Source organism: Melospiza georgiana, chromosome 5 (genome assembly GCF_028018845.1).
Source record: "Melospiza georgiana isolate bMelGeo1 chromosome 5, bMelGeo1.pri, whole genome shotgun sequence".
Taxonomy (NCBI): Eukaryota; Metazoa; Chordata; class Aves; order Passeriformes; family Passerellidae; genus Melospiza; species Melospiza georgiana.
This window is the reverse complement of record NC_080434.1, coordinates 51,954,321-51,977,750: the sequence shown is the minus strand read 5'-3', so window position 1 is coordinate 51,977,750 and position 23,430 is coordinate 51,954,321. Positions and strand designations below refer to the sequence as shown.

Sequence of the window (23,430 nt, the reverse complement as noted above, 5' to 3'; positions counted from 1 at the left end):
AAGAAATGGGGGTGTTAGTGCCATTTTTTGGTAAGTTATATTCTGAAATGCCTTGCTGAAGCCTGTAAATGGGAATTTGAGACTTTGCTGATTGGGTTAAAAAAAGTTCATTTTCTTAGAGTTGCTGCATTAACTATGAAAAGCATAGGAAATGTCTCATTTACATATGCCAACTCCATTTCAATGATTAGAGAAGGGATTTCATTTTTTTTTCCCTCCTTTCCTTTCTTTCTGTGTTGTTCTCTGTGCTACCTCAACTCCATCGCTCTGGTTGGAATCCGCACTATATGGTGTGAACGAATCTGTCGGCAAATCTAAAAGTTCTTCTGGTCAACTTGCACGTTCTCCTACTCTAGCTCGTCTTAATCCCTCGGCCTCTTCACCCAACTTTCTAAAATATCTAAGGCATAATTCAAGTGGAGAACCAAGTGGCCATTTTGCACAAAAAAGGTGAGCTAGTGCCTGCAAATAGTTTGGGGTAGGGTTTGTTTTCCTAGGTTGTAAATATGAAACTCTGTAGCAGAAATAATTAAAACAATTTAGTATAGACCAAAGGTGATAGATTTTTATGGGAGAGGGAGCTCTTTAACTGCTCCACCACTGAATGTAAATCTGGTGCTTACATAATTTGTTGTTTTAATCAATCAAATTCTTTCAGGCACTGGCTCTTTCTTTAGAACCAGTTGTTCCAAAGCAATTTGTTGTTATGCAGCAGACAGCAGCACTCCTTAAATTGTGTGAGGGATAAGTTGCCAAGAACCTGAGAGCTCACTCTGTCTGTCCTTCTTGAAGCATTTGGTTCTGTCCTTTGTTCATGGTAACACAAAAACATACTACTGTTCTTTTGTGCCTGACATCAAAGGCAAGTTGACCCAGTAGTTACATGGGGCAAGAAGCATCAGGAATATGCAGAGCTGATAGGAAAAAACCCACCACATACAACCCCACCACCATCCTCACAAAACCCCAAGAACAAGCAAAAACCCCAACCCATCAACCCATCATTTGTCTTGGTCTTGATACTCTTGCAGCAGTATCAAGTTATGCTTTTCCATGCCTTCTTTCTTAGAATTAAAATATAGAGAGAGAGCATTGAAGAAAAGGACATTAACACTTGTTTCCCTGAGAACCTGAAACTGAGTGGCTCCCTAAAAATCATAAACTGTGAAACTCTTTCTTAACCTCTTGAGCTAAAACTGCTTATTTCAGCTCAAAAGGCTAATGAGACCAAATGTCCTCAGAAGCACTGTCAACAGTCACTGGCCATTGGCAAGAAATTTTTATTGCTGTTGCGTTTATTTTTTGGTTTTGTTCTCTTGTGTGAAAGTTTCCTGTTTCCCCAAGGTGCTGATTTTTCTAAACCTAAGAAAATACTCAACTGCAGATGCTGCTTCACCAGTTTCTTCAGTTGCACTTGCTGAGTACTAACTAGAATCTCTTAATTCAGCTTTACCTCAGAAGTATGACGTATCTCAAGGCAGGAAATGCGAGCCTGCAGAATCCTGTTCACTCTTCAATTTAATAAGACTTACTTGAATACTGAAGGTTAAATTCTCAAAGCATTTTTTCCCCAAGTGATTTGGTGATGATTCTGTATATACAGTTGCAGCTTCTCCTTTCCTTTCCCTGTCTCTTAAGGATATGCCATACTGAACATTGAAGCAGCAACACTTAAAATGGAAATTGATAGGGATGGCAAATGGGTTAATAAGTTTAAATCAATACAGTCAAGCTTCCCAGTTCTGTAAGTGAAATTACCATGTAATTGTAATGGATTTACAATGTAAGTGAGCCCTGTTTGGAGGGTTATCTCAATACCAGCTACTAAAGAACCTGCTTCACTTCATGCTAGTGATCATCCCAGAGTATTCTGTCCTCCCCCATCATTCCATTCACATCTTCAGGAAACAGTGCTAAATGCCATCCAAATAGAACATTATGGTTTATGAGAAACAATTCCTTCTTAAACTTACTCTTTCGAGACTAAATTCTCCTACTCGTGATTTTGTGTACTTGTCTCAGAAAAGGTCTTCTAGTATCATCAGCCAAGTAATTTTCTATATTTTCACTCCATGCAAAAAACTTTTCATTATCTGAGTTGTTCTAACTTCATTCTATTGACCTTCTTCTGAGTATGTTTCAGACTTGTTATTTTAAAAGACAAATAATTATTTTAAATGAAAGGAATTTCTGTTAAAACAATTATGTTGGCCAGAAGACTGTTGATGAAATTTGATTAGCGCTCCTGTCTGTTGCATAAATAGAGCCACAATCCTAAATGATCAGTCAGAAGGCTTAGCTTTTAACTTTACAGTTCCAGATTTGTCTGAATAAAGCCCTGTTACTTCTTTACGAAATAGGTTTTGCCAAAGACTTATTTTTCATTTGCCAGCATAGTGATTATCAGTGTCAACCTTTCCTAACCTTTTCCCCCAAACTTAGTCATTTAGTGAAACTCATGTTTAAGAAAATGTACTAAAGTTGTCATTCCTTCTTATTAGATTAAAGGAATTTATTTGAAACATGCACTAAAAATTTTGTGATATATCAAAGAATAATAACTTTACTGGAAGTACATTTATGTACGTTGGAACATTTTAGTTTGCCCAAACAGATATGTATCTCAAAGTAGGGCTTTGTTAGCAGTTTTAGTTCTGACTTTGGTTTCCTTGATATTCAGACCTTCAGGATTTAGCTGCCTTTTGTTTGAAATTTAGGAATATGTATTATTTTTATTCTGTGGATTTATACTTCTTTGTTCTAAACTATACTTCTCCCAACTGCACTCTCAGCATCTCCTACCGTACTGCCTTAAGGAAAAAGCTTCATTCTTCCTCTTCTGTGCCAAATTTCTTAAAATTTCTGGCTCCTGTAGATGAAAATAACACCTCTGACTTTAGGAGCACAACAAGGTAGGGTTCTCTCTTAAAACCTAGAGGTAAAACTGTGTTTTCAAAGATTTCTTTGTCTGAAATATTTCAAATGCTTCTTGCACTTGCAAAACCTGATTTGTGCAGTGGTTCACCTGCGTGTATTCTGCATGTAATTTCTGTCAAAAGAATGAAGGTATCCCAGCCTACTCTCCCATTGGGATTGCAGATTTTAGTCATTTTTGATGTTGGAATGTCCTTACAACTTCCATCTATGTATTTCTGTGATTATTCCTGACATAGGAGAGTTTTCACTTAAGAGAATATATGATTCATCCTGAGCAATGTCAGTGTCCTCAAGTTGGAAGGAGAGGATGATCTGTAAAATGCTCCTGCCTGTTGCTGCCAGAGCTATCTGGATTTCATTTGTCCCTTTCAGCTTCTACAAAGACTCTTGTAATCATTGAGCTAATAGCTGGAATAAAGCAATGATTAGTTCAGAGTTCTAACAGGTGAAAGTTATTTGTGGGATTTTAATAGGAAGACAGCACTGTTCCTCACTATTTCATTTTCTGTTCTGAGTAAAAACCTCTGTATGGCATGTGTAGATGACATCAAAGGAGTAATATCCAAGGTTCTTGGATTTTGTTCCCAAGTTTGTTGCATATTTCAGAGGCTAACAGAAAGGTTTAAAGTTTTTCTCCCAGTCTGTGTTGGGAGAAGATATATTGCATACCCAGTGCACAGAAGGTTGGAAGTTCAGTTGAAGTTTAGAAAGCTCCTTGATGAGTACTAATAAAAGGCGTCAGCAAGTCTTTGTGTCTCCTATGAATAATTGCTAAGTTTTGTGGATGGCATGTAAATAGTGTGATGGTAAAGCTACAATATTGTGTATGTATCTTTAATACATTCTGATTAATATACTGCTGCAAAGAAAACTGAAAATTAATTAAGCTGGAAAGAGTAGACTGTACAGAGCTGCCAGTCCCTGTCTGTGAACCCCAGTGCTGTTTGCAGCCATGTGTAAGCCTCTGCCACAAAGCAAGTTTCACCTTCCTAACACTGCGAGCTTGGCCCTGCACGTGCACAGCACACTGCACCCCCAAGGCAGTGCCCAGGTGTTCACTAGGGCTGTGTGGCTGTTCCTGGCAGCGCAGGTGATCCCCTCACACACTGTTCTGTGCTCTGCCCTTTCAGCGATTACGAGTCCAAGCACAGCCAGCAGGCCCTGGATGCCGACAGCCCCGTGAGGACTCGAAGGCATTCCTGGAGGCAGCAGATATTCCTGAGAGTGGCCACCCCTCAGAAAGCCTGTGACTCTCCCAGCAGATATGATGGTAAAGCCTGGTTTTGCTTCTGTGAGCTTTTTGGTGTATGTAGTGCGTGAAGTGTGAATCATTGTGTCCACCAAGGGGATCTGTTTGCCTGGTGTTCTGTTTGTACTGTCATTGCAGTTTGCCACCTGCTTTTTTGTAATGCTCAGCTCATTAGCTGTTGAATTTTTACATTTCAGCTTCACATGTAAATTGTTCCTATTGTCTCATGTTAACTAGCCAGAGAAGAAATTATTTTTATGTGTACTATTTTAGTTCTGGGGAAAAAAATGCATCACCAAGCATTGTGCTGAAGAAAAGAGGATGCTTCTATTTCATCTTTCTGTGTTGGAGTATAGAACTACAGACTAGAAAAATCCAGGTGTACCAGCAGGAATTACATATATTTTATGATCTCATTTGAGTTCTGTAGTGTATGCTTTGTCCTCATGTATGCTGCTCTAGTCTGTGACATTTGCCACTTGAGTCATAATTATCCACTGTTCCCGTAAGTATTTTGTGAAATTTTGTAGAGCTGAAGAACCACAGACTAGAGGAAAACCATTGTGTATAAGCATGCATGTGCATCATTTTGTACATTCACTTTATGTAAGCCAGATAGTACAGGACATGCTGGGGCCAAGAATCCCTGAGAAAATCCTTTGGCTCACTAAAGTTTGAATTTCACAGCATGAGTTTTAAAAGCTATATCTTCTGACTTACCTCTAAGGCCATTGTATGAAAAATATGAAAAAGTGTAAGGAAACAGAAAGGAACAGTATCTTATAGTAAATGTAGTAAAAAGTAACCATCCTAATGTCGCTGAGATGTTTTTCTTGCATCTTAAAGTGAGATCTTGATGAACTGGAGTAGGCACGTAAAGAAGTGTTTCTATCATTAATGCGCTGCCTGCAATGTAATTTGACTGACAGTGAGATAAGCTGCATATATAGGCACAGATGCCTCTCAAATTTAGTGTACTTCAATGTGAAGTGATTTCAGGAGCATGATGTGTGAACATAGGTGTGATATGCTCTGTTGTACCTAAAGGCATATTATATGAAGGACTGTTGTATGAAACTTCTATTTTTACAAGTCTCTCTTTGTGAATGGAAATAGTCTTACTTGTTTTTGAAAGCCACAAAACCTTCCCCTATTAAATAGGAAAATAAAATCCACCTAAATTGCCTACCGAAGCATTTCCTCTGAGACATAATAGCTGCAAGATACAATCTTAACAACCTACAGCTGGGTAAGCAGAATAGTTTGGGAAACAAGTGCAGCCAAAATGGAAAACAGGATGTGCTATTAATAGGAGCAGCAATTTAAAATATTTGGCCTTTTTTCTTCATTCATTTTCTTTTTTGTTTCACTGTACATACTTAGTTTATGAACAGAAGAAAACTCAGTGTCAGCGGGTTTTTTTAATTATTTAAAGCAAATACTGGATTTTTCTATTTGGGCTTTTATGCATCTCCTGAAGTGTTTCTGGCAGTGAAGAATACTCACTTGTTATCCAGTCTCTGTAGCTTAAAGAGAGCTGCTGTACAGCTGGCCCTACATTGGAATAACCACCACAGTTAACTAAGAAACCCCTCTAGTTCCAAAGTAAAAATAACTACCTGTCATTCATCATCTTGTTTTTCTTTCATATTCTGTCCTTTTTTAAAGTCTTTCTCACTCTTTTTAGACTGATTTCCTTTAGTTTATACAAACAGCTGATATATCACCAAAATATCAATTTCAGCCAAACTGGACAGAGGGCAAAGAAGGTTTTAAAGATAACATGCTTTGTCATGTTCTGCAAAAGTAAGCATGAAGGGAGGGAAATAAGGGAACATCTGTGATTTATGGGTTTCCCTTTATAGACACATACTCCACTGACCAGTTTCTTCCCTGCGGTGCCATGGTCAACACCCTGCTACAGAGTAATCTACAGGAGAGGAGTAAGGAAAGAAGCTGGGAAAGGGACTGTGTTTAAAAGCTAGTAAGTCTCTCAGCCGATACCCAGATCTCTGTATCTCGGAGATGATACAGAGTTTTTCCAGTTTAACCTAGGCTGCCTTACTAAAGTTTGTGTTAAATGTGAAATCCACCAGGGTGCCTGAACTGTGTATTGCTTTGACCACATGTGGGCAGGCATTGTCAACAAAATGAAACTGCTCTGTGGCTGTAATTTCTCTGGGTTGTAATGAGTAAATTGCACATAAGAGTGTGTAAGTTGTCACAAGAACTAGAGACAGCTTTAAGCTTTATATTTGCAGAAAAACCTAGGCTCTGACATTTGTGGTTTTGTTTGCATAGACAGGTGGTGAGCTGAATCTCTAAGTGCATCATATTCATTGCTGCTCTCTGTGTGGTTAACACAGCAGGATATGAAGGTATATTTACTAAAAGTTTAAAAAAAAGAAACCCCAGAGAACTGGTACATAGCTTTTGCTGAAATTTTGATCTTAACACTTTCGAAGTACTGAACTTGATAAAAGTCTCATATTCTGAGTTTCCACTTGAAGCTTGAACAGCTTAAACAGCACTGAATCCCACTGTCTTGCACTTCTGAATCCTTTAGTTCTTTAGGAAGTGCTCATAAATAGTTTGAGCTAAAACTTCATCTTCTGTAGCTCAGGTGGAACAAAATGGTTGCTGGCTGTGCTTTGGGGGTTGCATCACGAATTACCAGGCAGAGAGCACAGTTTGTTTTGCAGTCACCATTATTCCAAAGGAAGGATTTACTGTATATGAAGGAGAGTATTCTGTCCTAAATCAGTAGAAGAAAAATGCTGCAGATAGATATGCTAGAAAGATGGGGTTTTTTGCCAGTTGAGATTCCTGCCTTGCCTGATGATTGGACTAAAGTAGCCATGCTTAATGAGGCAAGCACTCTGAGACAATACAAAGCCTTGTAGAGAAACCATTACTTTTGGTTGTTGTGGGAGCAAAGCCCCACATACACACCCTTTTCCAGCCTCTTCCTGCTTGTTGGTGCTGCCACTTTCCCCTTCCCCTAGTATTTTCCCCTGCTTCTGTACATAACTTTACAATTAAGCATATCAGAGAACTATTATGCAGTTTGCTGCCTGACAGGAGAGCCAGGTGATCCCTAGTGAGCCTGAAGATGAAGCTGACCAATTTGAAGACCTAGAAAAGATTTTCTACATGGGTGAAATGATTTGTCAGACTTGTAATACTTTACAGATGATAGCTAGAGGATGTAGTGCTGACTGATGCCAGTTCCACTGTAGCAAGCTGCAGTTCAAATGCTCCAGCCTCAGCTCCAGGTGTTAGCAGCTTCCCCTGAACAGTTGTGATCCTGCAAGTTGTGTGGAGCACCAGGGGGCAGCGTTCTCACACTGGCACCTCCAGACACAGTGTCTCATCCTCGAAATTCTGCTTCTGTTGTTTATTTGTGGGAGTGAAATGAGTGTTGAATCCTGCAGAGTGGAGAGATGGAAAAAGGGAAGCAGAGTCTCCTTACCAAATGGATCACACTTTGATCTGTTACAATACTACATTTATCTTGAAAGAACGTGTTTATTATTCTTTTTCTAAAGCTCTGTCTCTCCTACTCATGATCTTAAACATTCTAAGTAATGTTTAATGTGTTTCCTCAATTATTTGATTTTCACCTTTATACCTCCCCACCCTACTTGCAAGCAGATGTTCCTACTTCTGTAGCATCACTCAAGAGCCACATTTTTTGGCCATGCAAGTGGTCCAGGACCCTTTAGTTCTCTGTTCACCAGTAAAAAGATGAAGAGAACCACAACTCAGTGATCATTTTAAACCAGATGAAGTATGGACACACTCAAAGGCCCTAATTTTCACTTGGGCCAGTTTTCTGGTCCCACTCACAGTATTACACAAGCAATAGAGCAGGCAGGGACAGGTGTCTGGAAGGTGAGGGTGGGTGCCCTTACTCTGCTCAGGAGCAAGACATCCTTAAATCTGTGTAGACTGATAATGAAACTTCACCTTGCACTGCAGTGCAGCAAGATAGTCACTTATATGTATTCAGCATCTACAGTCAAGTCAATTGCTGGATTTAAGGGGGATGCGAATGGTTTTTGAAGGAGATGGTAGGAAAGTAGTGGTGCTTGTTGGAGCTTTCTTGGTGAGGGAGGTGTGTTGGGAGTAAACAAGATTTTTGTAACAGTTATCTCATTTTGAGGTTGGAGGATAGTTGATTTGTTTTAATGTGGGCAATGTGTAATGAATTTTACCTGTTGAATAGTGAAAGAAGTTGAAATTCAGAGCAATGAGACGCTTGTGCCATTTAGCTCTACTCCGCAAATAAATTCAGGTAAAAAATCAACTACATTTTATTTTAGACCTTGAGTTGCAGAAAAAAAATGGTATAGAAAGCACAAGTAACTCTGCACAGGAAAATGAACTTGATTCATTAATTAAAATTAATTTGGTTTCAGCGTCTGTCAGATAGAGGTGTCAAACTGTTAAATCCTATGTGCTGAAGAAAAGTTTGAATTAGAAGAACTGTTATTCTTTAAACCAGCTGTAGTTAACACCTACCTGTCTGTTTATGTGCTTTGTGGTGTAGGCTATATCTCTTCATTATTTATGCAAATTTTTTTTAAATCATTTTGTAGTAGCATTGCAAATACCATAAGCTGTTGCTTTAGCATTCTGTGCTTAAGAGTGTTTATGGGGTGTAAACTATTTGTAATGTGTTTGGCAATACTGTTTTAGCAGTATTTGCCTACTTTTTAATTAATAGTAACTGTTTTAGTTACTATTAATTAAAACCAGTTGGTTATAATTGTTTAATCAGTTCTGCTCCTCTCAGAGCAAATATGTGCTCAATTTGGATTTGTGGTACAGAAGTTTGGCTACAGCCAGTAAGTACATGATTCACGTTTGGTGGCTTCTGTGCCCACTGAAATATCAGGGCATTCCTTTCTCAGCGATTGATAATATTAGCAAATGAGATTATTTTGGAGTTAGTGAGTACTTTTTAAAAAGTCTTGGCTTTAGAAGAAAAGTCCAAAGCATCCAAAACAGTCCAGAGCTGATTTTAATCAACAGTGTTGAAATACACAGTTTTTCAAGAATTCCTCATTCAGCCATTGCTTTAAGTTGTATGTCAGATTAGAAGAACTTGTTGCTTCTTGTGGTTCTGTATCTGAAGCTTACTGATTACAGAAGGCTCCTGGTCATTTTACCACATCTGGTTATGAAGTTAAATATTCCTGGCAACTGTGTAAAATAATAGGAATATTATGTCTTTGGTTATAGAAGCTTACATTTCTCTTTATTTCTGTACCATGTATGAAAGAAGGTATTGTACTACCTGAATGGAAAATCTGAAGAGAACTAATGATGTTGATGTCTTTTCTTTTGGCAACTGAATCTTAAATGACTTTGAAATTCTCTTGTTTGCCAAGCTAAATTTTGTAAAGTTTAAAATGCAACAAAGAAAAATAACATAATGTAGTAAATAAAAGGCTTAATAGATTCTCTGTCCAGATTCTCACCATATGTTGTCTGACTTTTTAACCCCAGAGAGTGGATGTGACTGGTAAACACTGCATGTAGAGAGCCATGTGTAAACAGTTCTGTAGTGAGGTTGGTGGTAATGAATTGTTATCAAGCCTCCTCCCTATCTGTCCTTCCTTTCTGCTTGAAGCGTTGGAGTTTCTCATCAAAGATTAATCTTGTTGTCTTGGTTGTGACAGTTGAGCTTGGTTAGACTAAGTGATTCTGAAAAAATGTTTTTTTTAAATTTAGGCTTTTAGGTTGGTTTGTCACTTAAACCTTGTTTAATACTAAGGTGGATTGATTAGGAAAATATTTGATAAACTTAATTTTTTCTTAGTGATTTACAAATAAAATATCCCTGTTCATATAATTTTTGATCAGATATTGTCTGTTTGAATTACTACTGAGGTCATTCACCATCTTTCCATGTACAGGCTTTCTTTAGTGTAGGCTCTGGTAGAAATATGTCATGATACTTCCTTCTTAATCTTTTGTACTTTGTTTTTGCACCATCTTTCCATTTAAGAGTAATGTGTTTGTTGATCCTTTTGGAGTGTAGAGATACTCTTCATCTTAGGGTTGAAGCACTGCCATGTGGAGTGAACAGCTGAATATGAATAAATAGATGAGCTGTACAAATTCCATCTCAGTCCATTGTTCCTACTGGCCTTGTCCTTTGTTGGGTATTATAAGTAGTGGAAGCATAAGAGGAATGTTTTTGAGGTATGTATGGATGTGCTGTGTGTATGCATTGCTCCATGTTGCTCCATGTTTATGGAGCAACATTTCCATCTGGTTCATGAGAAGTGTCATCTGAAATTCAGTACCTTGAAGAAGTTCTCACAAGCCCAGGAAAGATGGTGGCTTTCCCAGTGAAGTGCAGTTTCTCAGGGAATCCTTGGGTTGACACACAGACTTGTAAAATTCCATTGTGCGGAAGAACAATTCTGAAGTGTAGTCCAAGTATGAACCTCAAATGAGAATTACCATAAAATTACCTTTGATAGTTATTAATAGTGATCAAGTCACCTTGCCAAATCCTGAACCTTAGAGAACAGAAGTGTTATAGGCTCATAGGAGTAGCTTGTATGGGGGTAGAATTTTACGTGGAAGCAAAGGAAGCAATGTATTTGAAAGGGGTTAGGGTCAGGTCAAATGTGAAATAGGCATCAACAAAAGCTGACTAAGTTGGCAGATGAACAGGGAGGCAGTCTTTCAGTGTGTGCTGAAGCATTCAGATCCTGCTTAAGTGCACCTCCTAATCTCATAAAAGTTCTGAAGGGTGCGCATTGCTTGGATGTTAACACATGGTGGTTTGGCGCAGTGGAATGTGAGCTCCCAGTTAGGTGCAGTTGAATTGCTGTACTGTTTATCTTTGCTTTCTCTGTTATCTTCCAGATCCCAAACACAATACTCAGTTCCTTGTCCCAGTATTTCTGCTCTTGTCTGTTCTGCATCTGGAAGCTGGGTGGTATGTCTCTCTCTCACCTTGTATGTTCAGGGACATGGGTTAGTGCTGACTTACCAAATGTCTAGTTTTTATTTTGCTTTGAGGGATTACCTTCACGTTCCACCTTCTTCCCTCCCTTACCAGCCAAGCAGCTGATGCAACTCTGCAGACTTCTGACAGGCCCCCCGAGCAGTTAAACAGGTTCATTTTGCTTTCTGTAAATCTTGCCAGCGTGCAGACAGGAAGGAAGGCAGCTTTTGAATGTCTTGCACTTTATCAGAGTAGACTTTAGACTTTCTGTTAAATGTCCACAAGTGATAAGAAGCAAAAGAAAAGATAGAAAAGGAGCTGCTGCTTGGAAGGCAAATCAATCCTAGGATTCTTCACAGAAGCATTAGAGGTAGGGTTGATAATCATAATTGTTCAGCTTATAGAATTTTGTAGCCTTTTGGTTTTCTTTTATAGCCTTAAGCATTATTTCTTTTAATGATTTCTAATTTTATCAGATTAGTCAGCAACAAATGGGAAATTTTCAGCCTAAATGGAAGGAGCACTGTGGTCTTCAGTAATTCATGCTTTGCAGCAGTTCAGGTCTTGGCACAGTTTGACCGAAAACGACAAGTGAGTTATGTCTCTGATAAACTTGTGAATTTGTACTTGAAGACCAATCCCTGAAAATTGTCCTGAGGAAGTGGGATGTGTACATTAAAGACAGGAAGATACTAGATGTTGAATGTGTTTTTTTCTTGCTTTAGGAATGCAATGTGTTTAATCAGTTTCTTTGCATGTGTTTTGCCAGCCTGGGTTTTTTTGGTTTAGGTTTTTTTAGTAGTAGGTAGCCATAAACTTTATCTGCACATAGTCTATTTTCTAACATATTCGTGCATATATGCAAATATACAATCAGAATACACATCTGATGCTAAAAGAGATACATAAACCACTGGGAAGATGTGTAGAGGAGACTTGCTTCACCAAGATGTGCCTGCATTCTATATTGGCTGCTTTGAGAATGGAACGTGAATGTAAGATGTGAATAGACTACAGACACTGTACAGTAGAATAAGGGGTTTCCTATCTAGATCAGTTTTACTTTTTTGCCTTAGTGTATGGTGAGCACATCTGTTGATTCCTCTCTCTTATGGTGTCATTAGTGTATGCAGCCTTAGAGGAAACCAACAACTTCCCTTGAAGATTGTCTTTTATTTCTTTATTATTTTATTTAAAAAAAAAAAAGTGGATTCTACCAGCATTAAGATTAATTAATTAATTAAGAGCATTTCCCTTTAAATATTTCCTAATATTTAAGAAAAAGAAAAATTGGGATCAAAGCTACTGTATTTAGAAATTTACATAAAAATGTACAGAACATTGTTGACAGTATAGCACGTGCATCAAAACCTACAATTGCATCAAAACCAGCAATCAAATAAAAATAATTTTCCTTTCATGATCAATACAAGTTGAAAGTTACTGAGTGTGTGTATCTTCTCTGTGTGCTGACATTTGCCTGTAGCTCTTTCATAATTGCAGACCTTAGCTCATTAAAGTCTTTCCATTTACCTGTAAAGAAAAAAGGTTAATGTTTCCCAGTTTCTTTTAATGAATATAATAGTTTCTTTATTGTATTGATAACCAACTGTATTGATAACCATTGTATTGATAACCAACTGTTTTCATAACCAACTGTATTTCTGAGTGCATCTGTCAGTTTTCCTATTTTCTTTGCAAAAATGGTGATTGCCATTAAAGTGTCAAATATTTGACCTTTGCCTGATTCTCATTCCCATGATGTTCATTGTTCTTTGAAATGCTGTAGATATCATATGTGTGGGTATCCACATCTAGACCCAGAGTGCAAGATTGTAAAGGTTTAAATTGTTCTGCTAGCTGAAAATATTGCACTCTTTTTTATATGTGTATTTTAGCCCCAGACTTTGTGGTGGCAAGCAAATAAATGTTGTATAAGGAAACGGGTGGTATTTGAAGCCATTCTACTTCTGTCTGACTCTTTGAGAAAACAAGACTGACAGTGGCAAGACTTAGAAAAGCAGAAGTGAGCAGCTGTGAACATTTCCATTCTTAGTCATTTGAGCTCAGTTGTGCGAGTGCCTTCGAACAAACAAGGAAAGAATAGCTGCATATGAGCTGCATGAGTCAAAGCAGAGTGACAGTCTGGGCAGGACTTAAAGGGGGGAAAACCTTCCTATTTCATTAGTTTTGAAGGGATGAGATGATGTGTGTGTTTAATTCAAAATCTTTACCACCATGCTAGTGATAAAGATGTGGAGCACAGAGCTGCCATCAGAATAATTGCTTCAGGAATGCTCCTTCTGCAGGAGCTGTTTGAAGTAGCACACAGAGATGTACTTGTCCTTGGCTGGCCAGGCTGTGAGTGGATTTTGTGGCACGAACTTTAAAGCACGTGTATCTCAGGGAGCCATTTCACAGCCATTCTGGTTGGGTGAAGAAGTGCTGTTGCTATGGCCTTCTGTTTGAGATTTGCTAGGAAGAGATTGGTTGTTTTGACCATTCATTTTAAAGTTGGTGAGTTGAGTAATTTTTCTTCTAGATACAAGTTGTGTCAAAGACTACTGAGCCTCCAGAGAAGCTGTATAAAACTGTAGCTGTATAAAGTTAAGTGATACTGCAGCAGGTATTAAGAAAGTATAACAGCTTGCGCTTCTTACATTGATTACTTATGTAAAACAATGTTATATACCCTTTTCCTAAAAATAAATGATTTTTCAATTTGCTTGAGATTTATTTAATGTTCACTTTCTTTTGTAATATTTTCAGTCTTAGAATTGCTTTGCATGCTTGACAAAATAATATATTTTGTGGTAGGCCATCTGAAGCCAAAAGAAAAAGTGCAGAAAGTTATTATATGGTTAATGAAATGAGAAGTGAAAACAAGCATGTCTTAAGTGCCTGTCTCTCTTTCCACCTATTTACTTTAAGAACTGGTAGTCATCCCATTGTATGGCCTTAGGTGGTGGTGTGTTTGTGCAGCTAAGGGCGTGTGTTTTCTTTGTTAAACATGCTTTAGAGATTATTCTTCAAATTATGTGGGTGTTGTATTTGATTTTATCTGCTATTTGAGTCATGCCACGTTTCAGCTGTAGGTTATGTTTTTGTAATTTCTGAAACTTGCCTTTTCCTTTCAGTTCTCTGCAGGTAAAGTTCTAATTAGCAAGATGTGATCTTGGCGGGTGGTACAATGTTTTTACCAGGTTATAGAAAAAATATTCTGGGCTTTAGCCTGTATGATTCTTATTCTGAATCAGCTTTTAAGTCTGTTTGGAGCTGTCATTTGGGAAACCTTGCTTGGTATTGCTACCTCTTATCTATCTGTCTAGATATAGATGGATACATGAGTTAGTGTGTGTATCTATAGATGTGTCTGTGTATGTGCAAACTGTCCATTCGCCTGTTCAAGACATCCAAGTAGTTAACAGCAGCTTCTCTTTTTCAAAGATTATTGTGAACTGGGAGATCTCCCACCCAGATCCCCATTGGAACCAGTGTGTGAGGATGGCCCCTTTGGGCCAGTGAAAGAAGAAAGAAAGAGGACACCCCATGAGCTTCGGGAGCTGTGGAAGAAAGCCATCATTCAGCAGATACTGCTCCTCAGAATGGAGAAAGAAAACCAGAAGTTACAAGGTTGGTGAAGTTCTTTTGTACTACACCCTACTGCAATACAAATTCACCTTTCAGTTTTCTCTGTGGTCTTGGTAGTGGACTGCACCAAGACTTAATGAAACATTCTGGGAACCCACAGGTAAATCAGATTAGCAATATCTCCCTCAGCACTCATTAGTGTAGGTGACAACGTATGATAATTTTTTTATTACTTCACCTTTTATTTGTTTACTTAATCTGAAGGGACACTCTCTTTACCATGGCTGAGGTTTTTTAGGCTGGTGTCTAGAAGCCCTCACAAGGAATTCAGCATGATGAGTATCATGAACTGAATTATTTTCTACATTCACATCCCCAGGTCCTTGTCTAAGTATTGGTCATTGCAACATTGTGTTTAGCCAGTCTTGAGGTTCAAAGGAAGTTCTTAAAGAGGTTGGTGTGGACATGAAACTATGGGTTCCTGCAGTAGTACCCATACTGTGCAGGCAAGGTTTCTGCAGAGTGATAATGACTTAGATCAGTCCAAAGGAACTTGAGAAACTGTAATTTTCAGTTGTTCTTAACCACAATTTTTATGTGAATGACTTAGCTACAACAAATCCATTTTGGTGGCAATTTTTACACTTAAAGAACAGGTGTATGCATAATCACAAGTGATTGCCTTTGAGAGCTGCTCCTTTGAAAATATGAATGATGAGGACAGAAATTTTTATCTGGGTGATTTTTAGATGTTCAGGAAGGGAGTAGGCAGCTGAACCTTCAAAAGGGGAGATACCTGACATGAAAATGGCGATATTTCTTTTTCTTTCTCAACTTGAGGAAGGACAGACTTCCAAGAAGTGTCTAGAAAGAGGGCCCAGCTGTATGAAAAGTTCAGTACACCAAACATGAAATCCTTCTTTAAACTCAGGCTAAGACACATGGCTGGAAAGACAGAGCACCTCTTGGGTATTGGATATGGCCTGCCAAAGCACTCGACCCACCTCTAGGCTGTTTGCTCCTAGCAGTGTAGCTCTCCTGTTTCAGCCCTATTTGAAGAACACCTGACACCTAAGTTTCCTAAGAACCCCACAGGTGGCAAACCTGTTCCCAGCAATGTACTAGCTAATCCAGTAAAATAAAATATGACAGTGGATACCAGATATACAGTGTCCTTGGCCAGAGGCTGAGGCCATCTGGAGAAGAGGTGCTAAGAGAAATGATTTATACAGTCTCTTCAAGCTTAGAACTGTGCTGTTGTAAATGAGCTTCTGTAACTTTTTTATGGCATTTGGAAGTAAATTTTCTCTGTTTTGTGTATTTATACTCCTGATTTTTTTTAATATCTCTTGTATTCAAATTACCTGAATTTACCACCTGCCGTCAAATTTTTGGCAAGTACAGGTCATTGATATCCATACACATTTTAGCAAGTTTACCTAGATGCTCCAATTTTGTATTCCCAAAACAACAAATTGGAAAACCATCACACATGCGTTAAGATGAATATGTCCGAAAAGCCAGTTAGTGAATGAATGAGGTTGGCAGAACTGAAGGCCCAGCTGTGCTGTGTGCCCTGTGGGGTGAGGAAGGTGTCCTAGGTAGCTGCTGCATGAAGAGCTCAGATGGTGGGACAATAGTTGGAAACAGCAGAGGACTGTGCTGCAGTGAGCACAGCATCTTTACTAGTAGTGCTTACGTGTGATATTGGGAATTGGGTAGGGTCAGTATCTAAATAAGCTTGTTGGTAAAGGCATATTCTCACCTCAGCCCTCACAAGTCACATTTTTGCACATAGCATAAGAAGACTGAATAAAGCAGGAGAGTCTGAAAAGTTGCCAAGAACCAGGAAACATTTATTTGCAGAAGATGAAACATTAAAAGATTTCTCAAGGTTTTTTTCCCTATAACCTGAAATTTAAATGCATTTTTTTGGTTATATTCATACAATAGCATTTGTGTTTTAAGGTTTTTAATATTATGATTTATAAATATGTTGATTTTGACCTGACAAAAATATTAAGAAGTTGACAAATAGTTTTGAAAGACTGAATTACTTTCAGTGTGAACGGCTGTAATAAAATTGAGTGGATGCATTTCATATATTTGTAGTTAATTACTGAATTAAAAATTAAATATCCTGAGTCCAAATCTTGCAAACACTTAGGTAACCTCACAACTCACATGAATAACCTCATTGAATTAAGTCATTCACATGTGAAAGCAGCTACAGGATAAGCAGGTACCCTTCCCAGATATAAACAGTTCTTTTCTTTTCAGTTTTTAAAATCTAGATGCTTGTGTAATCAGTGGGAGTACAGGACCAGATAACCCTTTGTGACTTTAGAATCCAATTATCTAAAAAACCTGAATTGCAGATACAGATCTCAGAACAAGTTGAGTTTAATGTGTTGATAGTGTCATTTACAATGTAAATGTCAGGCAATCTTTAACTGTTTTCTAAATTTATATAAAAGAGTTGAAAATACAAATAATGGAGAGTTAAATTATCAAAAGATAATATAATAACATTTTAACATAGATTGTCTCAAGACTGAAATGAATAGGAATTCATACTGTGAAGTCCTCAAAAGTAGAAGCAGGCTTATGATATATGGCAGAATATCCTCAAAATAAGAGTGTCTTGTTACCATGACAGTAATGCATCATCACAACACAGAAGTACTGTAAACACATCAGGACAAATTAATCGAAAAACATGGTCACTTCATGATACACTATTTCATAAACATAGTTTCAAATCATGTTATTTGTAAGAGAATTACCTTTTAATTTTTGTTTAGTACTAAAGAAAGAACCTTTCCAGACTTTTACATATTTTGAACTTTTGCTCTGCTTCATTTTTTGTAAGTAGAGAGCTGCTCATGTCCTGGAACTAGGTGCATTTAGTACTCAGCCACATTACAGCATAGTTAAAAATTTGAAACCTATTTTGTTAGTTTCTCCATACATTTCCCACTGTTTGTCTCTCCTCAGTGCTGTCTTTGTAACTTCATCTTGGTTTCCTTATAGCATTTTCTTTCATCATTTCATCCTTTTAGAAATAGATGACTGACATATCTGTATCTCATATGAACTACATCTTTTTTTCTCCTCTTCTATTTTTTTGGTCTTATTACCTGCACAGATCCATCCACTGTCACAAAATATGCTTAATTATTTAGTTTACACGATTAATATTATAAAATCCTGTTTTCTGGGCACATGATAGTACTAAAATGCCCCCACAGGAAAAAAACTTGAAAACTTTACCAAGACAACCTTTGAAATTCTCGCTCTACTTCTAAACTTCGGAATTACACTCTGCTACAAAGTCATTTGCATTTCTGCCATGGTTTTTTGATGCTCTCCCAGCTATTGTTATTACTTAATTACTACTATTACGGGGCTGTATGCATAACAAATAAATGACTGAATTGGATTTGTGTTTTCATTTGCTGAAAGTCTTCTGCACTAAAGAGCTGGGAAAATGAAAATTCCTGTTATGAAAATCATATGTTTATTTCATTAGTCATCATGTCTCATGATTCTTCATATTTAGGAGTTGATTAGAAGTAGGGAATTCAATTTAACTGGCCAAACACAATTAATATTGCACATAATATCTTTCAAAAACCAAGTAAACTGATCCAACCCCAGAATCATGGAATTATAGATATTAATTGTTTCAAGTAGTAGCACCAGACAGTTGTAAGTTAAATGAATCCATTTTACAAATAGTAAACAATATTAACTGCTACATCCATTATATCACTTTTTAGCATCTGAAAACAATTTGCAGAACAGACGCCTGAAACTTGACTATGAAGAAATCACACCATGCTTAAAAGATGTAACTTTGATTTGGGAAAAAATGTTGAGTACACCTGGAAGGTCAAAGATTAAATTTGATGTGGAAAAAATACACTCTGCTGTTGGACAAGGTAAACTGTTTTTTGAGTTGTTGAAATGCATGTAAATTGTATCTGAATAGTGTGGCCACTTAACCACTCCTTATAACCATTCTCTCTAGTGCTGTTCCTCAGGCTGCTGACTAAACAAGTAACAAGTTTTGGTACCATCATGGTTATGCAAATGCAGGTACCAGTCCCTTTCAGTGGCAGCTGCAGTTGTATCACTGGAGCTACAGCATGCATTTTTGAATAACATCTGCCCTTACCAGGAGAGTTGTATACTACCTCAATGCATTACAGTTTTTGCAATCTAATTTTTATAAATTAAAAGTTACAATTAAAGAGAAAAAAACCTGGAGAGTGCCAATAAATGACTGTGTGAATAACTGAAGAAGCCCTCTGCACTGTTTTCTGGAAATTTTCTATTCCAGGCTGTGTACTATGTCTGTGCACAAACAGTAGACATAGTATCTCTGCAGAACTGTCTTTTCTCTGAGGTCAAGAACTTTCTCTGAGTTCAGGAACTTTGTCCTTGAAGACACCACTTACAGTCTTCCTCACAAGTGCAGGGCTGACCAACCACCCCTATCTCCACTGCAGCAAAAGTAATACAACCTAAAGATGTTTTTTACATGTTCTAAGAAATTGGGCTATTACTTAATGTTGGTTTGCCGTGGTTGGACCCGAAGGCCTTAAGCTGAGTGCTGTGTGGACTAATGGTGAAGATAGATCCAAGGAGCTTTTTCTAGTTCTTTACAAAGCTTCCAACATATAAAGGAAGTATCAAGATTTAACCACTATCAGAAGTTTAATATTTTAAATATTGCACCTGGCTATGTGCAATTATACAAGCAAGTTAAACCAAATTGCCCATTTAAGATAACTGGGTAATTCTAGATTTTTAACAATATCAAATCCTAATGTGGTTTGTTATCTTTCCGTGTAAGTTTTATGCTTGAGTAAATCTTGATTTCTCCTATTGTTATTGTCCTCCATATGTTACAAATATACCAAAAGAAAAAAACAGTCCTAAGAACTTCAAGCTGTAAGTTACTTCAAACTGTAGTGTCTGGTTCCAGTACATTATAGATTAGATGGAACACTTCCCCAAGTGAAAGTGCATTGATTTCTTGTGTAGCTGATTTAATAGTGAGTGATAGTCTCATGCTGAATTAATTTTACTCTCAGAGCTTTACATACAGTTTAAAAACGAAAGCTGTCATTACTTATGTGAAATAGTTAAGTAACATCTGCTGTTTTTACAGAGAATAAATTCAAATTTTAAAACATTTTTATATGCACCAGTCATTAAGCAAGCCAATAGCAAAACTAGAAATACAGTATTTGCTATCTGATTATCTGCCTTGTGTTGTAGTCTCTAGATCACGTCTCATTTGTACTTATCTATATTTTGATATGTGTGCACCCTACCTTCCTAAAACCTACTCATAACATCAGAGTCCATGCTGTATTAGGGAAAAGCGTGAATTAGTTCTATTGCAGTACTTTATTGTGTACTTTACACAGAAAAATTTGAGATAAGCATATTCAGAGACAAGTATTGCAATTCTTGATGCCTCTTCTAGTGCTTCTCAGACTGGATGTAAGCATTAACCCTAGGCAGTTCATAGTATTTCTTTCTGCTTTAAATCACTCCTGTTAAGGTGCTGATGCCTTTTATTGGTTGAGGAACTAAAAGCACTGTAGTTTCATCTACTTCTGTGGTCCACTGGAAGTAGCCAATAGGGATCTGCCTGACTATGTAGCATCTTCATTTCCTCAATCCTATTAACTACAGCAGAAGCCTCAGTAGGAGTACAAATTACTGATTTAATTGCTTTCTCTGCTCAGGAGTACCACGTCACCACCGTGGGGAGATCTGGAAGTTTCTAGCTGAGCAATACCATCTTAAACATCAGTTTCCAAGTAAACAACAACCAAAGGACACACCTTATAAAGAACTCCTAAAGCAACTAACTTCCCAACAGCATGCAATTCTTATTGACCTAGGTAAGTACAGTGGTGGTCTGAAATTAATAAAAGGGTTTGTGATCTCTGTGAGATACTTAAAGAAGGTCACACACAAAATGTCTTTGACTATTTAATAATAGGTTGTTGGTAAGAGCTGCTTTTAATCTGGTATGAGAAACCAGAAGCTGATGTTTTTCCAAGAGGATCACAGCCCTTTTGTGTGGGATACTCCCACATTGAACTCAGTATTCAATATGCTCTTCCCTAATAAAGGCAAAAAATCAATGTCTTGCAGAGCATAGCACTGACACTTCGGTTCTGAGGAGCTGTATGGGTCAGTTTAAGAAGTCCATTATCACTGCATTTGATTAAATGAATTTGCAATGAAAAACTCCATCAAAGGAAATTATGCACTGCAAGTAACCAAATGTCAGGATAAAAATTTATGGGGAAAAAGTTGTACTTGGACTGATCTGAATTATTTTATTTTTATTATTGCATTATTTTCTCTTACATCTTTTCTGTAAATCAGTAGTACAAAATTGTCCCATCATAATTCTGCTCTTTATAACTACTCAAACAGTATTTAAGCATTTTTCACTGCAAGTGGATCTACCCCCTTTCTTGCCTGATAAGGAAGGATTACCTTTACCCAGAGCTGTCTGGGAGCCCTCATTCATTATTTTATTAAAAACTCAATGTGCTGACTGTCTTCAGTGGGTACTAAACTGTGAGAAGATTTGTCAAACTTAAGTGGTGACCTAAGCTTTAGATAAAAAGAGGCTATTTTCTCCTCTTTTGCAACACTTGGTAAAGTAAGTCAAAAAACCAAAGCAGTGCATAGAAAATACATTGGAATGTGAAGGAACAGGTGTGTTCCTGCAGAAAGTGGCGTGACCGGAGGTGGGAGAGGGTGGTGGCTGCCACCTTCACTTTCCCCTACTTGGCAGACCTGCCTGGTTTTGACTTGGTACTGGGAAAGTAACAGTCCAAGGAGCTTTAATGCCAGCTGGGAAGGGGCAGTGGCAGTATGTGTAAATTGCCTCCCTTCAGACTTTGCAAACCAATCTAGGCATTCCCCTGGACCAGCAGTGCCAGACAATCTTTTGTGTTTGAGAGAGACATGAACATACAGCCAGAGATCATTTACTGGCAAATACCTGTTGGTCCAGCATACCTGCTGAACAGTTTTGTGCTGGACAAATAAATTGAACACGTTAGCAGAGGGATAGTGCTGGGACAACTCCTGGACAGTAGGGAGCACAGCCAGTCTGAGCTTGGCTGTCTCAAATGGCAGACTGGGGCTTACTGGCTCAGCAAGCTGTTCATATTTTCTACCTGGTTCTTCACACAAATACTTCTCATCTTAGCCATGTGCTCTTCTTGTAGAAACAAATGACTGCTTGTGTTGGCAAATTGGTAACTTCATGGTGGTTTTCATGCAAGCTGCTGTTTCTCCAGGGTGCTATTTGCCAGCCCATTAGCTGAAAAAGGGATTGGGCCCTGTCATAACCATAAGGTGAATCAGGAAGCTGAAGACTTCCTAGTGATTTGCATTGAAATACTGCTGTGCTGCATGGTAACGGACAGCATAACTGGATAGGCAGCTAGAAGGGATTTGCATGTTGTGACTTGTGTGCCTTCAGGCCATCAGAAGCATTTTCTCTTAATCTTTAAGAATCCTTCTGAGAGCATGCACTTACAGCTTGAAAGAAAAAAGCTATGTTCTCACTATATAGTGGTTGTAATATTTGACAATCTTTCCCAAATTGGGCTAAGTAGGTCTTGTTAACACAGTATGAGCCAAAGCTGTAATAGTATTGCTCACACTTAGTTGAATTGATGCATCCTCAGATGTAAATAGTGCTTCCTGAGGCTGTGAGTGTGCATATGGGTGCAGAGCTAAGGTATAGCAGCTGTTTTGCTGGCCCAATTTACATGTCACAGTGCTAGCATTGTAGGAAACCATCCATCACTGGGTGTTTGCTGAACATGGTAGGAAAATTAGGTTCTGTTTTATTGCATTTTAAAAAGTAAAGTAATAGGTACTAACCTAGAGCATTCTGGGGCTCTAGTGATATCACAGTTCATTTAGTCTCTTCTGGGTAGGGTCAGAGATCTTTGGTCCAAAATAAAGGCTAAAATTCTTATTTAAGCCAACATCCGAGCACTCAGAAGCATGTCAGTTTGTGAGTTTAGCAGTTCTTCTCCTCCATTTACTGGTTTTTAGAACTTCTTAGCGTTCTTATTCTTGCTGAGCTTGTAACTCTTTTTCATGACTTAGCAAGAAACAAGCTTTGCTGCCTGAGTGAGGCAGTGCAGGTCTGCCTTCAGTGTGCTGTAGTAACTTGTCCTTCAAGCAAAGGAATGCAAGCTCCTTCTCCTTTGAAAGCTAGAAATACTTATTCTGTAACATTCAACTCTGACAGCCTGGCCAGGGAGACCTACTCAGAACTGAATGCCTTGTCCCATGTGACAGGCTAGAGCAGCTTCCAGATGGCAGAAGGACTCTGCCCCAGGCTTTGTCTTGAAACAGGAGTTCTGATATTATCTGGTAGCACAGCAGCATTCCAGGAGCTAAAGGGTGGGGTAGTATTTAACAAGTGGGCAACCAGAAAACAAGATCACTTAATAGTAGAACAAAAGAGGTATTCAGATTTCTCCTCCGTTGAGGTATTTCACAGTGGAAGTTTGATAGGGGGAGGGTTTTTCCTAAAAGTGAAAAATTTGCCTTTGGAAGTTTTAAAAAAAATCTGTAACAAAGCAGTGGTGGAGTATAAGAGTCAATTGTTCTGTAT

General features: G+C 38.1%; 1 protein-coding gene across 5 annotated transcripts in view; it reads left to right on the top strand.

Moving 5' to 3' along the window:
* The window catches only part of TBC1D1 (TBC1 domain family member 1), a 92,750-nt gene that overhangs the window by 56,353 nt on the left and 12,967 nt on the right, over positions 1-23,430 (top strand). For 3 of the 5 annotated variants that reach the window (XM_058025074.1, XM_058025073.1, XM_058025077.1), the window contains exons 11-16: positions 322-450; positions 2,793-2,912; positions 4,068-4,207; positions 14,604-14,789; positions 18,530-18,691; positions 20,513-20,671. In XM_058025074.1, coding sequence (XP_057881057.1) covers positions 322-450; positions 2,793-2,912; positions 4,068-4,207; positions 14,604-14,789; positions 18,530-18,691; positions 20,513-20,671 — 896 coding nt within the window. The remainder of the gene's footprint in view (positions 1-321; positions 451-2,792; positions 2,913-4,067; positions 4,208-14,603; positions 14,790-18,529; positions 18,692-20,512; positions 20,672-23,430) is intronic. The other 2 variants (XM_058025075.1, XM_058025076.1) reach the window with 2 other exon arrangements.